At 42.3% G+C, this 17284-nt stretch overlaps 2 protein-coding genes across 2 annotated transcripts; one reads left to right on the plus strand and one right to left on the minus strand.

Moving 5' to 3' along the window:
- Nucleotides 1-207: 207 nt before the first annotated feature.
- On the plus strand, nt 208-8028 carry adat1 (adenosine deaminase tRNA specific 1). Its single transcript, XM_069714337.1, has 9 exons — nt 208-491; nt 790-858; nt 1219-1273; nt 1399-1529; nt 1623-2259; nt 2827-2972; nt 3893-3992; nt 4119-4205; nt 6903-8028. Exons 1-9 carry the CDS (start codon nt 350-352, stop codon nt 7033-7035), a joined length of 1500 nt encoding a protein of 499 aa, XP_069570438.1. The 5' UTR covers nt 208-349; the 3' UTR covers nt 7036-8028.
- A 2323-nt stretch (nt 8029-10351) lies between these two features.
- Nucleotides 10352-16561, minus strand: gabarapl2 (GABA(A) receptor-associated protein like 2). The gene is made up of 4 exons (XM_069714290.1): nt 16340-16561; nt 14952-15007; nt 13057-13229; nt 10352-11637 (listed from the first exon to the last, which is right to left on the minus strand). Exons 1-4 carry the CDS (start codon nt 16371-16373, stop codon nt 11523-11525), a joined length of 378 nt encoding a protein of 125 aa, XP_069570391.1. The 5' UTR covers nt 16374-16561; the 3' UTR covers nt 10352-11522.
- Nucleotides 16562-17284: the final 723 nt, after the last annotated feature.

Consider the following 17284-nt stretch of genomic DNA (forward strand, 5'->3'; position numbering starts at 1 on the left):
GAATATGATAAAGCCTCCAAATAGTCCATTTATTTTTGAGGGAGAAAAGGAATAATAATCGCTTGAATAACAATAGAAGAAGATTGAAAAACAAAAAAAACAAAAAAACGGAGAAGATTTCAGCTCTTCATAAATTTAGAGCTTTTATTGTGAAAGTCACTCCTTCCTTGGCGCGGCCCGGAAGTAACTTCTTCGCGGTCTGGAGACGCCTCCAGGCGACGCAGCCGGCTGAACCGAACCGAAGTGAAACGTCCGGGTTGGGCTCTTTAAAATACATTTTAACATCAGCTTCAATCACATTATTAATGCCCGCCAAGTCTTCACGTCCGCGTCCCCGTCCGGTTAAAATATGGCGAACGCGGATGAAGTCGCCAAGTTGTGCTACGAGCGTTTCGGCCAGCTTCCCCGGAGAGGGAAGCCTGAGCCGGGCAGAGAGTGGACCCTGCTGGCCGCCGTGGTCAAAGTCACCCGGCGTGGAAGCTCCGGCTCAGGTTGGAACAGCCAGAATGAACCACAACACATTTCTGTTGTTATGAAAGTCGTGTCCTTTAACTAGCCGGAAGGAAACTTTTAATTTTTTTTTTTTTAAATTTAAAATTGCATGACTTTAAAACGCCTTTTTTCCAAAAACCAGCAGTGTTATATTATTGTTATACAGTAATAAAACAGGTGAAAAGAATGCAATGCAATCCAATCTACACTTCAACAACACATTTTCTGTCTACTAACAGCCTAAACTGTACAAATGTGCAGAAGTGACAGATATAAAGATGTATTTTATTTTTCCAGTTGAAATGGAGGTTGTTTCTCTGGGAACTGGGACCAAATGTGTTGGACAGACAGCTATGAGTCCTAAAGGTGGGTGGTCCTGTTAATAGTTTTTTTGTTGTTGTTTTGTTTTAGTTATGTGCTGAACTCTCACCGTCTTTGTTTTCATTTACTTTATATACTTTATTTTGGTAGCACAGCCGTATAGATTTGCCGCCACGCGGCACATTATTGTTTTTGTTCTGCTAATCGCAGCGTGGAGTGATTTAAATGTCCACAGAAATACATACCCTGTATGCAAAGTTAACTGTGAATTAATGTGAATGTTTTATAGATATATGAACCGGTGTTCGGTGTGAAAAACATTCATTGATGTTTGTCTTGGTTTATTAAAAAGCTACATTTGGATTCATATATTTTTTTGTTTTCTTAATTCCTTCATCCCTGTAGGTGATGTACTTAACGACAGCCACGCGGAGGTCGTTGCCAGAAGAGGGTGCATCAGGCGAGCGTCTTCATCTGTATTCGCTTTCGTCTGCGTCCTCGTCTGCTCTGATACTCCATGTTGAGACTTTATTATTCTTAAAGTTGAGTTTAGCCTTCTGGCATTGAGTTTTTGTGTATTCGTAGGTACCTGATCCAGGAGCTGCGCACGGCCGTGAGCGGTCGAGGCAGCGCTGTGTTTTGTCCGTCGGATCAGCGAGGGAAGTGGACGCTTCAGCCGGGAGTCTCCTTCCTCTTCTTTAGCAGTCACACTCCCTGTGAGTCTCACCGACTGTCTGCTTCTCACAATTTAGTTTAATACGACTGTGCGGGAAGCTGGAATCGGTCTGAGACTTATTGTGTATCTCCAGGTGGCGACGCCTCCATCGTCCCCGTGACTGACGGCCAGTCTCAGCCCTGTCCTCCCGTCGCGTCTGGAAAGGGCCCCGAACGGACCGACGGAGGAGGAGACCTGAAAAGGAAAGCGGAGGAACCAAGCGAGGGGCGAAACTCTAAGGTTCCCCGTCTGGAGGAGCAGGAAACAGCGGAGACAAAGCAAGAGGACAGAGGAGACACAGAACAGTCTGGATCTGCGACTTTAAAGAGTCATCTTACAGAAACACCTGTGGAAACCGTCTCAGCGGATGCAGCAACACCAGAGGTGAAGCCCACAGGCTCCCCGGACTTGCCTCGGACTGACAGCTCTGGACCGCATCCGCGGGTCCCAGACATTCACAGAACCGGGGCCAAGTGTGTCCCGGGTGGCCCGGCCGACCCTCTGCACCCTGGGGCGGGGTACCACAGCACCGGGGTGCTGCGGGTGAAACCCGGGCGAGGGGAGGCGACTCTGTCCCTCTGCTGCAGCGACAAGCTGGCCCGCTGGGGGGTGCTGGGCTTCCAGGGCGCGCTGCTGTCCCACTACCTCCAGGAGGCGCTCTGCTTCAGCAGCGTGGTGGTGGGGGGGTGTCCATACAGCCGAGAGGCGATGGAGAGAGCTCTGGTCACGAGGTGAACAAATAATCTACCGACAGGTGTCAAAGTGAATTCAACATCTTCAGGTTGGAGACTGTATGTCCACAAAAAAAAAAAAAGACCTAAACTTTGGCTTTGGTGAACTTGCTTTGCCTTTTTTTTTTTTTCTTTCTTTCTGACACGGACAAACCATTAAAGTGTTTTACAGTTTAACTCCTGATTAGAAAACTGAAGAAAGCTGGAATAAGAGATTTCTAACTTATCTTGTTTGTAGTTCTGTTTCAGTAGTTCTGTTTTTGTTGTTGTTGTTGTTGTTTTTGATCTCCCCCAGATTCAGAGACCAATGACTTAGATACATATTATAAAACTGCATTAAATGACTTTTTTTTTTTTACCTCTCGGGGCGTTAGACTAAAGTATATTCGGTTTTTGTACCAGCTATAAATTCTCAGATAAATCTCAGTGGGTTTGTCCCTGTGAGCTCCGTCATTCACATTCCTGTATATTTGTATAAAAAGACGTGTCGGTGTGGCTGCTCTCCGGTCACCGTGTTGTTCTGGTCGGATGTATCTGATCTTGAATGTGTTCCTCCTCCACTTCCAGGTGCTGCCATGTATCGGACCTCCCTGCTGGTTTCTCTGTGCGTCCACCGGCGCTGCTCCAGTCCAGCCTGGAGTTCCCCTTCAGCCAGGCCCAGACCGAGCTCCGACACCGGGCCGGACAGGGACGCGTCTCCCCCTGTGGGGCAGGTAGGGCCGTCTCACACACACACACACGTGCGCATGCACAAAATCTAAAAATACATTTGTCTCTGAAGATCTGAGACGGGAGCGCTGATGCTGCCGGTGTGCTACGTGTGAACAGCAGTCGCATCGTCAACATCTGTATGAATAGAACAGCTGTTGTTATCGGTATCGAATGTGCTCGTCTTACTCTGACAAGTCAAAATGTTTTTTTGACTCTTTTCATAGGTCCCAGAACAGTGAAATGGATTTATAGATGATATCATGAAAAAACTTTGGTGCACAGTTGCATCTGCAGTTAAAGCTGTCCCGACCTTGAAAATTGAATTGATGCTTACTTGTCCTACAAGTTATTGTCATTAACAACCTAATTGTGTCTTCCAGCTCTTTTTATGCTGTTATTATAGTATAACCGTCCTCATAGTTTAATAATTACACGTACACCTTATAAAGAAGAAGAAAAGTGATTAATTGACATTGAAAAGTGAAGCATATGTCCTAAATAGCACCTTTGATGTCAGCTGTTAGCAACAAATTCAACAAATCACCTCCTCCTAGTTACTGGGCTCCACGTTTTAAAACTAGAAAGTTCTGTTTGGCTTTTGAAGTGCGTGATGTTAATGTCAGCAGATGCTCATCAAAATGCGATCAGTCAATTATGAGAAGTTCAGCGTCTTGAGATAAACAGTCGATGCAGCTAATTCTCCACTGGTGTGCAATTCACGATCTCAGAAGAAAGGGGGCGTAATAACATAACCTCATTAAAACAGCGCCGGTCAAACCTCAAAGGGTGGAAATAATGATGGAAATATGACCTTTCAGCTGTTTTATGATGCAAAATTATGCAAACTTAATGGCAGGTGCTCAAATAAGGAGCACAGCTCACAGGCCTACCTGCATTTTTACATCAGCTCCATGTGTTTCAGCCATCAGCTGGTGTAATGTGCCCGAACAGCCACTAGATGTCACTGCCAACGGCTACAAACATGGAGTCACCAGGAAGACCCTGGGCACACCTAAAGCCAGGTAGGACAGAAACACTCTCGTCGTACATTATAATTGTAATGACAAGACGAGAATTCACCGTTTACTTCGTTTTAAACCACGACGGAGATGTGAGAGACGTTTTTCTGCGTGTTTGTGTGTCTTCAGGTCTCTTCTGTGTAAACTGGAGCTGTTTCATTCCTTCCTGTCTCTGGTGTCGGCCACCGACCCTTCATCACTCCCCGACTCGCTCAGGTAACAAACAATAAGCTCTTTCACGATTTTAAACTCTCTCCCAAAAACTCTGAACAACCTAAAAAAAAAAAAAAAAAAAAAAGTCTGGCTATCATCCGCTCTCGTCCTGAAGCCCGTTCGAATACACAACGAGACGAACTACCAGCAGCAGTAAGGCTTCATTACTAGAGATTTATCTTTTAAAGGGTACCCTCTGATATTTACCCTCAAGCAGAACTCTTTATTTTTTTTTGTTTGTATATTTAAGTGTGTCACTACGGCCGTTGTTGTGTGTGACCTTCCTATGCTTTTGTTTGCAGCTCACGATTTACGTCTGGTTTTTGTTTTGTAGTCGGCACCGTGCCAGAGGGTGCGGGGTGTCATATAGCTCGCTGAGACTATCCACAAATTGGATCAGTGTGTGTGTGTGTGTGTGTGTGTGTGCGTGCGTGTGTGTGTGTGTGTGAGGCTTTATTTTCTCTGTTTGATTTAGTCGAACATAAAAACGGGTAAATAATTGAGTGAAATAGTGAAACATTTACCAGCTCATGTTCAAGCAGGAAATCTGCAGGTCCTAAAAACACTTAATGACGTTTGGTTTCTCAAAAAGTCCGAAATTTTACTTACAAAGGTCTTGAAGATTTTTTTTCGAGCCGTCGCACCGACGAACGTTAGAAACAAAATATTTCTGTTTGTGCCGTTTTTCCAGACCTCTGACTTGAAATATAAAATTAATTTGGTCCTTAAATGGACCAACAGGTAGTTAAGGATACTTTTTAGAAATCATTAGCACGGAGGCTGCAGTTAATGAGTATTTTTTTTTTTTTAATTATTGACCAATCTGCCAATCAGAGCTTCACAGGATCTAATATTACATCTAAAATGTCTTGTTTTGTCTGAGAAAAGTCAAAAAGCAAAAGATGTTCAGTTTTCTGTGACACGAGAGGCTTGAAGCTGAAAATAGAGAATTTTTTTTTTCCAGTTTTTGCTTTTTCCTGAAAGAAATAATCTACTGTTAAAGTATTTGCAGTCGATTAATCGACTGATCATTTCAACACTCGAATAAAAACTTAAAATATGTTATTATGGCTGCAGCTAATTATAATTTTAAGTTCTTAAATTCCTAAATATTCAATTTATTTATTATTTTTAATATGTTGTTATTTATAATGTGAGACAAGAGCAAGCAAAAATGTTAAACTTGAGAAACTTGAAATATGAAATGTTTGAACTGTAAATCGATGTTTTTCGATGTAATTGTGAAACAGGAAAACAGGAGATTAGATACATAGTGGAGGGAATTACCAAACAACAACAAAACAAAAAGTCGTCCTTTTTCTTTCTCAGTCGAACTGGAAGTCCACTCGTGTACAAATTTACCTGTTGTTCGTATCAAATTATGGAAAATCCAAAGGATTAGTGACCGAAAGTGACATTTAGTGCTCGCGTTTCATCTGCTGCTCTCTCTGGTTTCTGTTCACATGCTTCTCCTAGTTTTGTCGTGTCTGTTTTGACGTTGTCAAAATTCACCTCCGTTTTTGTGAGAGGAAAAAAAAAAAGCAAAATCCCCTGAAAACATAAATCATTGAATTTCGGGTTAATATGAAGGGAAACCTCCAGGAAAATGAATATAAGACAGTGTGTGTGTGTGTGTGTGTGTGTGTGTGTGTGTGTGTGTGTGTGTGTGTGTGTGTGTGTGTGTGTGTGTGTGTGTGTGTGTGTGTGTGTTGAGAATCGTCTCCAAAAGGAGGAACAGTGGTCCTTCTGTTCATCAGCATTTCAACAGATAACCTGATCTGGCCCACACTTGGCTCAACACACACACACACACACACACACACACACACACACACACACACACACTCATACCCAACTGCAGCACACAAGGACAAGACTTTGTGGAATGACTGTCTGGTATGTAGAGAGACGACTTGAGGTACCAGGAAGGTCCCGACCGTCTGCGGTTGTAGAGAGTCGATGAGAAATACATTAATCTGCTACTTGACATCCAAACTGGTCCAAGTTATCCGAATATGATCAAGATACCGGATTGTGTTGCCGGCGCTTTCCTTTTCCCAGCAGACGTTTTTAACCCCATTTAACACGGCGTGTTAGCAGCATGTTAATTCAGGGGAAGTGATCGGATCAGCCGGATCTCTGCGGGTGTAAACCCGACCCCTGGCCACTTTCTCAAGATGATAATAATGGTCCTCTTAACTCCGTAGCGAGCCTGGAAATAGCTGCAGGTAGTCGCTGTGACTGATTTGTGTGTTCGGGCAGCTGGGATTCAGGAAAGAAATTCCCCATTTGGGAACGTCCCACTTCCGAGTTGAGCGTTCACAAATGTTCAGGAAATGTGCTGAAATCTCCTGCTGTCAGAAGTGTCGGCGTCTCTTAACCATTTTAGGAGAGAAACTCCCCTTTGAGGATGAAAATACTTCACATTTAGGTGATAAAACGCTTTTTCAGCACACAAGGGCAAGACTTTGTGGAATGACTGTCTGGTATGCAGAGAGACATTTTGCCATTTGAGTTTAAGAAGCTTCCTCACCGAGTAAAACCAAGACTCAAACCCGTTTCATCCGCTCCGCGGTGACCTTCCCCGGGTCGCGATGCCCCCGGTTCAGAATTTAAATGCGGACACCCAAGAAGAAGAATAACGAACCCCCCCCTCCACCCCCCTTCCACCCTTCCGCACCTTTTCCTATGTGTGTTCAGGGCAACGCAGCTGCAGACCTACTGGGACTACAAGCAGGCGGCCCGGTCGTACCAGCAGGCCTGGCAGCAGCTCCGCCGCCGGGCCTTCCCTCTGTGGCCCCGCGGCGACAGAGACCTCCTCCTTTTCCACTGAAAAACGAAAACAGCAGGAATGTCCTCGTCCTCGGCTCCGGGGGGGAAAAAAAAACAAACCTGTCTTTGTTGTCGCAGCAACCGGGAGAGGTCAGAGGTCAAAACAACCGCCGGCCTCCAAAGTATCGCCGCCCTTCCCGGAGTTTGACTCGTGAGACACTTAAGACGCGGGACGGCCGCTGGAAAAAGACCAACGCAATCCCGTCACACCTTTAATAAAAAAAAAAAAACATTTTTTTAAAAAGGGACAGAGTGGACTCCTCTTACGTCCCAGAGTTCGTTTCCATCGTCTCGCCTGTTGGCTCAGCTGGTTCTGGCCCTGCGACGTCACGCTGTTCAGAGAGTCTGATGACCCGCTGGCTTTATTTTCTCTGCGTGTGTTGTGACAGCAGACGACTGCTGGTTGTTTGTGCTCTGAAAAAACACAGCCGGACGTACCTGTCGGTGGGAAACAGGGTTCGAAGACTCTTGATGTTCCCAACAGTCTCAAATTCTTTCATTTGTGTCATTTTGCATTTCCCAAAATCACATTAAAAAAAAAAAGAAAAAAAGTCTCAGGTTCACTCCAAATACTTTTTGCCTACATAATTTGATTTTGCACAGATTTGCTCCATCGAAGTACAAAATCAATTCCGTCCCTCGCCAAGGGCAAATATCATTTTAACACGTTAATTGTTTCGGTAATATTTTGGTCATTTATGGTAAAGTTGTGTCCGTTTTTCTGTCTGTCAAGTAATAAACCCAGTCGACCCGAGGAAAAGTTGAATTATTTCATTATATGAGCTTTTCATTATAAGAGGCTTCCAGCGGCAATTATTTTCCTTATCTATCCTTCTGGCAATTATTTTCTGCCCCATTATTATTCCCTGAAGTCAAGTTAACATATTCAGATTGTTTTGTCTTAAAACCAGTCAAAGATATTGAGTTACTATATTTGAGAAGTGATTTTTGCTAAAGAAAATGTCTTAAACAGTTAATCAGGCATCAAAATAATGAATTCTCTCTCAGCTGTCTTATTGATTGATTGATTGATTAACCGGTCGTCCGTCCTTCGGCTCTAAAAGCACTGACGAGCTTCTGGGTGTGAATAAAGGGACAATAACGTGGCCCTGTCTCGGACGCATATTCATTCATAGAGACAAAAGAATGAGTTGAACCTGCATATTTCTGCACAGCAGTGAAGCTCTTCGCCGGAGACCAGACACCAAATCAATCCGGGCACTGAGGATCGGTTGTGTTTTAGCGTCAGCTCAGCAGATTCCAGCTGATTCCTCTCGGCTAATACTCCACAACATGCTGCCGGTTATGAGCAGGACGCCTCGCGTTGTGTGTTTAATGTGATTCTGTGGTCTCGATTTTTATGTTGCTAAAGGAATCATTTCAGTTTGTTTAACGTGGTGTATTTCAGATTAATGTGTCCCCCCCCCCCCACCCACCCCCGCCCTTGAAAAACAACCATTTTTACATCATTTTAAACGTGTTTTCAATCTGCCTTTAAGAAACAAATAATAAAAAAAAAACAGGGACCCACTTATGCGACTCCATAGCGCTATTCGTAGCCACATACTTCTCAGGATACCTTTTATTTTCAAGAAATATGAAATTAAATATGAATTATATTCCTTTTCAATAAGACAGAGAGACCTTACGAATCCATTTTAAATGAGTTTTTATTGGTCAGGTCTTCCAGCTACCTTACCTTTTTCAGATATCTAAAATTCCTTTATGTCTTTTTGATATATATTTAACGAGCATACAACACAGACGAAATAAGACAATCCTGAATATCATCGCGTCCCATCCGCATGTTACACGTCTGCAGAAGTTGAACAGCCTGAATCAGCCCAGCGGTGCACAAACATGAAAACTTTAATGGGGTCGAGCAAAACGTGGAAACACACCGGATGTTTCGCTCTGATTTAAGTTAATAAGAGCGTCTGAAACCTCCTCAACAAATCAAATCAAATTACGGTCACTTTGTTACTGTGGGTTCACGGTGAGCATGTCGGTTTCAATCATTAACAAAAGTGAAGGCTTAAAATTTCCTTTAATAGATTTTATTAACCAGCATTTCCTGTTTTTTTTTTTTAAATCATTCAAATATTAACGAGATATAACGACAATCTCATGACACACTCATAAAATAAAGCAGGTAATACTAATGTTAACCCTCCTGTTACCCTCGGGTCAAAATGACCCGCAGCTGTGTTCAACCGAGTTCTATTTTATTTCTATATTTTGATATTTTTTTGGGATCATTGGTCATCACTCTTTAAAGAAACCCTCACAGCCTCCTCGTCACCAATGATCCCAAAAAATATGAAACTAAAATAGAAATTGGTTGAACACAGCTGCGGGTCATTTTGACACAAGGACAACAGGAGGGTTAAAAATGTACAGCAATAGGAAACTTCTGAATACTTTTTATTTTTCATTATATTTTGAAGTAACACTTAAAATGCAGTGTGGTGTTAATACTGAATTCTTCCTCCACTGCAGCTACTTTAATTGAACCTTGCGTTTGAAAGGTCAAAATGTCTGCAGCGAAAAAGGAAAAAGGCAGATGCGCTCATGTCGGTTGAAGAAAAGCATTCTGGGTAATGTAGGCAACTACTAACGGATGTAAAGGTCGACGATGGCGGCGGAGGGGAGCAGAAATGTGAGTAGTTACTGAGGAACGAATCAGAAATGACCTGATAATTAAGGAACGGTTAAATGAGAATTTAAAAAAAAAAATTTTTTATCACTCAGTAAAGAATCGATGACGAAGCAGTTGAAAAACTTACCAGAGAAAAGAAGGAGAGACGCTGTGTTAATAAATCATCCCTTTCTCACCTGGCGAGGAGCAGCAGGAATCAATAAAACCTCGTGTTTACAGAAGTAGGATCCATTTTATGGGATTTAAATGTGGTTTGCATCCGAGATTCCCAAAATCTCGTCGTGCCAAATGTGGTTTTCACTGCTTGCAACCAGGACTGATGGATGTTAAAAAAAAAACGTTTTACCGTCTGAGAATATCCTTTGGTCAAACCGCAGTTTTGTCATTTTGAGATATCTTAACTTTTAAACAGAATTAAAACAGAAAATGGTAAATAAATATTAACTTTTTTTTTTAAATTACTGAGAATAACCTGCCCATATTTAAATGCTAAAAAAAATAAATAAGAGGAAATTGACATTTTTTTAAATGGCAATTTCAATCAAATCAGACACCTTTAATAGAAGTCAAACACAATTCATGGAGCTTTAAAGTGACGAGTCAGCATAAGGGATGCTGGCCCCCTCAAAATAAATGTAATAAACAGATTAAGTACGAGTTTTAGTAGCTTAAAATTGTTTAATATTTCATGATTGAATGATTGAATGAAGGGATGAGTAATGAATGAGGCATTAAGGATTCATTAATTGTCAGGTCATTCTTCACTCGTTTGTAACTAATTGATAAACTAATTTCGATGAGTTCAGTTTGTTGTCGAGTCGTGACGACGCCCCCCCCCAAAAAAAGTCACAATACAACGCGATAAACTTCAAGTAAAATGTCGGATATTTTATGATTCGCGTCCCGAGTCTGAATCCTGACGCCCACTCGGCCAACATAATGTGCAAAAACAAAACAGCCAGGCCGGGAGGGGGGGGAAAGGGGGAGGGGAGCACCCGGTACCCCTCCTCCACTCCCCCCACCCACCCAGGGACGAGTGCCGGTCCCCCGGCCCGGCCCGGCCCGGCGCCGGACTCACCGGCTCACAGTCGTCATTCACAATCAGTCTCCGTCACCTCAGCCGCCTCCTCTCGCACGTGTAAACGCTTCGTGGAGCCCGTCGCGGAGACGCCGAGGGTAACTTGCGGACTTTTTAAGTTACATCCTGAAGATTTCAGACGTGATACGATGAGCCGCACAAACAAGGTGGTTAATCACATGATCACAGGGTTCCTTCCTCACATCGGCTCACAACACAAATATCCGTGACGACAAAGAAAACGTAGCTTGATTCTGTGTGTTTTCATGTTGCTGTTGTTGTTTTTGTTGTTTTAATACTGATGTCGATACTTGGAAAAATGAATGGCTGTCCGATGTGCTCGTAACGTGCGGCGATCGTTAATCTGATTTTACGGCAGTGTTCAAGATATTTCTCTCCACAACTGACCTTAAAACAGCAATCGTGAAAAAAAAAAAAAAAAAAAAAAGGCCGGACCGTTAAAGTCGAGCTTTCCTCGACGCTAATGATCGTCTGAGCCTGTCGAGCGTTTTGTAGCATTTTTTTTTTTTTTTTTTTGGTGGAGCTCATTTTCACCATAAATTTGTAGTTTTCAGTATCAAAAAAATGAACCAGTGTCAAATGTGTAAGTGCGTTACTTGTGTAACACATGTAAAGGCCAATGTCAGACGCACTCTGCACCAGTATACTGTATGTTGGGCCCTAGTGTGTCAGTGTGTGTCAGTGTGTGTGTGTGTGTGTGTGGGAGAGGGACTGGTATTTAGGTGAAGTGTTAACCCTGTGCTGTATAAAAGGCCTCGTAACCAAAGGTGTTTTCTCCGCTGTAGGCCACGTACAGAAAGCCGTCCTCGTCCTTCTCCTTGTCGTACAGCTGGCCCATCGTCAGGCTGCAACACACAGCAGAAACCCACGCTCTTATTAGATCTCGCGCAAAGTCCAGTGGAATTGATTATGTTTGCATCTCCAGAGTCCGGACGGACGTAAGCCCACGATAGTGGATAAGGTGTTTAAAATTACATGTTTGTTTTTTTGTTGGTTTTTTGTTGTTTTTTTTTTGCACCAAAAGGTACAGCGGCGAGCACAAGAACATTTAGGAAAATTCTTCCCTGTTCAGGAAATGCTGCAGAGACTAAAACATGAAGCGTGAAAGTCTTTTTGAGTATCAAACACTGGAGTCTAAATCTGGAATCTTAATGGTCTCACATTAACGCAAAGCTTCAAATTCTAGATGCTTCACGCGGATCTTCAACCCAAAAGCACAGAAGGTCTGAACCACAGTTTCCAACACGTCCTCTCGTTGGCTCAATCTATACGTTTATTCCTTCCTTTTATTTTCCTATTTACAGATACATACAATATTACACGTATACGTATAAACACCGGGCTCTGGGAAGCCGGTCAGATCCCTCAGATAAACTCTGTGAAGGTGCGGCACGTTAGCACGTCAATAGCTACGAGCGCTAGCGGAAGAAATTGTGTATTTTTTTTTTGGATGAATGTAATTTGAGACTGAAGGTGTGGCTTCACCTCTTTCACGGGGAAATCGATTACTGACACACTCAGAAGTCGTATGTTTGCTTTCGGGGGATTAAAAATTCAATAATGTCGTACTTCGGCCTGCAGCCGTTTGTTAGATTCTGTGTGAGACTTTTAGCGATACAAAAATCAACTTGTCAGCGCCCTCAGGTGGACAAATAGTGTAAAGACACCAATTCTAAATGACATCAAACCTACTTTTGCATTTCTTTACTGCAATTTCTTATCAGGCCACACATACGCTGAGCTGCCAGGCAATTAGGTCGGATTAGCAGAAATAATCAACCGTGCCTGCAATTAATTTTTCCGTATGAAGTTTCTAATGTTCAGTTTTGGTTAAGCAATTTAAGAAAAGGCTGAAAAAAAAAAAAAAAAGAAACCCTAAATTGTATTTATTCTAATTTTTAACAAATGAATATGCAATTTAAATCAAGCACTAAGGATACACATTATACCATAATTTAAAAAAAAAATTTACAGGATAAATAATAAATCATAGCTTTATTAAATTGTGAAGCAAAATTATTTGTTAAGTATTGCCTCTGCAGAATAAAGAAAAGTTTTTTTGTTTTTTGCTGTCCTGTTTAAAATAACTACATATAGCAGTTAATTGTCAATAAATCGTTTCAGCCAAAAAGTGCCAAAAATATCATAAACAAATAAAGACCATCAGCAAAAAGCTGCACTGCTGCCACATCGCGTCTCTACCTGGGTGAGGACGTCTTTCAGATTATCCACCTACTTACTGCAGCGCGTGCTTTTGTTCCTACCTGGACTGGGGGACAGTTTTGTCGACGAACAGGAAGATGGCTTTCTCTGAAGGCAGCTGGATGCGTTTCCTGATGATCCACATGAACTGGGCCACTGTGATGTCAGAGGGCACCAGGTACTTCCTCTTATCGATGTCCACAATCTGGGAGCCGGACACCTTCTCCACGATCACCTGGAGCGCACGCATTAACAGACAAATACACCGTTTCTGGAATGTCCTCTGGATTTCACTGCTGTAACAGAGTCTTTATGAATATTATGGGATGTGACAGTATCAGTTTGTCAGGTTACCACAGCTTGAGGCCGAAGCCAATGCAGAAGTACCTTAAGGTGTAATTCCACCGACAGCCACTAGATGCTGGTTTCTCCCCCCACCCCAAAAAAAAAAATCCCTAATTCTTATTGACTCCAATTTATTGCCAGAAACCCGAATCATCCCATTGAAACAACAAGTGCTGGGAAACAGGAAAAGGATATTCGACCCACTTCCTCTGAACTTTATTTAGACCCTGGTTCCTCTGGTGGAAACGTAGGTCGAGGAACCAGAGTTCCTTAAAAGGCCGTGAGACCAGACCAACGAGCTGAGAGACTCCGGGGAGGGAACTGCAGGAGAATCACCTGCGGCAGCGACCACCGTTTGATCAAGTGCTTCCGTTAAAAGCATTGACTCGTGCTGCCTCGAAGTGTCGACAGCGGGAAATGAAAATGTTAATGCCGCGGCGGTTCTACGGATGCTCTTGTTCGCAGTCCTCTACCTTGAACTTCCTGTCTTCCCGGTAAACAGGTGCAGACTGCAGGAACTGGGCGAAGGGATTGACTTTAAGAGGCATTGTCACCCACACAAAAGGCTGTTTAGAGCGCCGGTGTGCTTTTGTTCCGATGCGTGAGATGAATTAAATTCTACATATCGAGTAACACCAGTCTCATATCAACGAGCAGCACGAGGATGTGAGGTCCAGTCGATTTATTTGGTTGCTGCCGATATTTAGTTCCTCAATTGTCTTTTTTTTTTTTTTTTCCAGTATTAGTTTTATTCCTTAAAATTATTTTTTTAAATTTTTTTTTTTAAATTTTATTCTCCTCATCTATATTTTTGACAGATTGAAAAAGAAAAAGATTCATGGAATAGTTTGAAATAAATAAATCAGAGATATATGATATTATTACACTAGAATATATAATCGGGTCAATGAAAACCTCCGTTTGCTCTAAAATTGGAAACTAATTGTAGTTTGTTTGTGGAAAACATTAGTGACGGCTATAAGTAGATGACTCGGATAACCAGTCTTCAAAACAATGCAGAGCAGAAACACATCTGCGGATGTTTACAGCTGAAGGTTGTGTTAGCAGTGATGTTAGCGGCGAGCTAATCTGGCTGCATGTCTTTCCTGCCATCTCGTCTTCTCTGTTGCGTTCAGGGACACCTGCGACTTCAAATGTACCAACCTTTTTGAGGGGAAATGGTGCGGTCACAAACATTTAAACTATAAACTGATCAAGTTGTATTTGGACAAAGGAAAACACAAGATTGAACTTAAATTCTGGTTCCCGTGACGTGATTGTGTGGTTTGTGTCACATTTTAATTTAAACATATATCTATATACAGAAAATACATTTGGCGTGATTTTTTTAAAAGGATGTTTTTGGTGCAAAAAAAAAACAAAAAATTGGACTTTAGATATTTAGATTTGATCACCGAGAAAGGAGCCGATTCCTCTGGTTCAGTTTGAGTGACATCAGATTGAAGACCCTCCTTCTGGTCAAGTGATGCCACTCCGATAACTGCCAGTCACTCGCTGCTTATCCTTTCACTTTCTGTCACTCACTCCATCTGTACCACTACAGCCACCCCCCCCCCCTCCCACACATCCCTCCTCCTCCCCCACAACTCACCGGTACTCTGTCAGGGTATTTGTTGCGTATTTTGGCTGACTCCACACATCGGTGCTCTAAAGGGAGAGACGGGAAACAAACAGGAAGTCAGAGATTAAAGGGATGAGCGAGGCCTCGAGGGGATTCCTCCTCTGCCGCTTTACAGCCAAGCCCACAGTCTGCACCATCGAGCTCAGCATAAAGGGCGGAACAGGCAGAGCAAACGGGAGGTGGAGGGGGAGGCTTTTATACGCGGGATGCAAGTTTAAGTGCGATTATCTTCTTTGGTGGTGCCTCAAAGTCAACACTGTTAAAGTGAAGTCATAAATCATATGAACAGCCTTAATAGAGTCATTCTAAACATGCTTATCATGGCGATAAGCAGGCAGACAAGTGAGCAAGAGGCCCGAGAGGACGGGGGAGGCGCTGTGATGGGTGATAAAAGATGTGGTGGATCCATTTAGGTGCACGGTCTCATTAGCCCAGATAAGAGGCCTAGTTTTGGAAGTGTTTCTTTTTAAAAAAAAAAAAAAAAAAAAGGAGCCTTGGGGTTATCTGAAGAGAGCACGAACACGCAGGCTGAGGAGCTACTCGACAAAAACGTCTCTTAAGTGGGCTGCAACAACCTGTTCCAACTCTCTCTCTCAGTATGGAAAGAACTTTAGACCAAAGTCAGTTCAAATTTTTAGTGGATTAATATTCCTCTAGGAAGCACACGTTGTTCACGTCAGTGGAGCATGATACAAGCTTTGGATCAAATACTGAGGAATCCCTCTTCAATTCGGCATCTATGTAGTAGCGGTCAAATCCGATTCAGTGCCCTGCTTGAATAAAACCCTGGGTGGTCTTACAGAGCAGCCTGATGCAATAAGAAATAAGTTTAAGTGTTATTTCATAATGCCGAATCTACTACAACGATTGCTAATATATCTCCAACAAGGGTTTTCAACCATGCATTAAACACATGCAAGGCAACGTTCAAATTGGCAGACTTTTGAATGGAATTTGGTGATGCAATGTCTGCATGCAAAATGGAAAAATACACATTTCAGGGCAGAATCAGCTGATTGTTTTTTTTTTTTTTGGATGTAGCAGAGATGAACCCCACATTTTTTTTCTTTTTTTTTTTCTTTCTCAGCGGTCATTTGACTGACAGGAATAACAATCTTAGTCTTAGTTGCTAGTCATGCAACGTTAGCCGTGACGGATTTACAGCAGTCATCAGCGGGGGTGCTGAGGCGAGCATGCATTTCTGCACCTATGTGGGGTGATATGACGAAATCGATGCGGAAAGCGCAGAAACTGAAAAAAAGAAATAAAAAGAAATAAAAAATAAAAGGAGGGTGCATGACATGACAAGAACATCTCTTGTTTCATAACAATCCGAGCCCCTTTTTTTTTTTTTTTACCGAGGGAATGGTCCTCTTTAAACATCCATTTCATCTTTGCTGGATCCCCGCACTGAGGCGTGACGGCAGAGTCGAAGGGCGGGCTTCTAAATCTGCGGATAATGTCGGCGTGATGTCCCAAAAATCCACACAAAAGCGATCAAAAACAAAACGTCAACAATGTCTTTCTGCCCGGAGCTTTCAGCTGTCCGTCTAGCAGGGCGGTGACGTCACTGTCTGACAGAGGGGGCGGTGGTGATGGTGCCGCCTTCAGGTGCTCTCGGAGACAATCGGTCAAGTCAGGGAGTTGAGCCCTCCCACGATGCAGATTTTTTTTTTTTTTTTTGTCTGTCGCGGAGACAAAATGAGGTTTTTTTTTTGTTTTTTTTTTAAAGCAGGATGGAACTATTTATTAAAGGAGACAGTAAAATGTCGAACTACATTTATTTAATAATCCATTTTCCAGCACACATTTAAAATGTTGTTCCTTTTCACTTTGTTAGTGTAACACAAAAGTACAACTAATATTTGGATATTTGAGTCCCAAAGAGATGCATAACCACGTGACACAAAATGCAAAATAATAATGACAGACTAAAATACCACAAATATATGTTGAACAACAACAACAATGAAACACAAAATAATCTCTAAGATGCACAAAACAACCTAAATATACTAAATGATAATAATAATAATAATAATGACTTTATTTATATAGCACCTTTAAAAACAGAGTTTACAAAATGCTGTAGAGAGACATAAAGCATAGTCAAACATAACGTCAATACCGGTAAACATTTAGGAAAACAGGAGGCAAAAAAAAAAAAAAGACCACACCATAAAGGTAATGAACACAAGAAAACCAAACAAATAACCAAAACGAGCAAATGGAATAGAAAACAAACAAATGAATAAAATAAACAAACAAAAACAGGGGAACAAAAGAAGTGCATAAAAGGACGA

Source organism: Brachyistius frenatus, unplaced genomic scaffold (assembly GCF_029030835.1).
Source record: "Brachyistius frenatus isolate BFR_SWC_R1_liver_20210118 unplaced genomic scaffold, ASM2903083v1 Contig_129, whole genome shotgun sequence".
Lineage (NCBI taxonomy): Eukaryota > Metazoa > Chordata > Actinopteri > Embiotocidae > Brachyistius > Brachyistius frenatus.

Excerpts from the sequence above, each read along its gene's own strand:
- adat1 (XM_069714337.1), top strand. The coding sequence starts at position 350 with ATGGCGAACGCGGATGAAGTCGCCAAGTTGTGCTACGAGCGTTTCGGC. Across the intron at positions 2,260-2,826 it reads GAGAGAGCTCTGGTCACGAG|GTGCTGCCATGTATCGGACC; the intron begins GTGAACAAATAA and ends CTCCACTTCCAG. Across the intron at positions 2,973-3,892 it reads CGTCTCCCCCTGTGGGGCAG|CCATCAGCTGGTGTAATGTG; the intron begins GTAGGGCCGTCT and ends CATGTGTTTCAG.
- gabarapl2 (XM_069714290.1), bottom strand. The coding sequence starts at position 16,373 with ATGAAATGGATGTTTAAAGAGGACCATTCCCTCG. Across the intron at positions 15,008-16,339 it reads TAAAGAGGACCATTCCCTCG|AGCACCGATGTGTGGAGTCA; the intron begins GTAAAAAAAAAA and ends CTCTCCCTTTAG. Across the intron at positions 13,230-14,951 it reads AATACCCTGACAGAGTACCG|GTGATCGTGGAGAAGGTGTC; the intron begins GTGAGTTGTGGG and ends CGTGCGCTCCAG.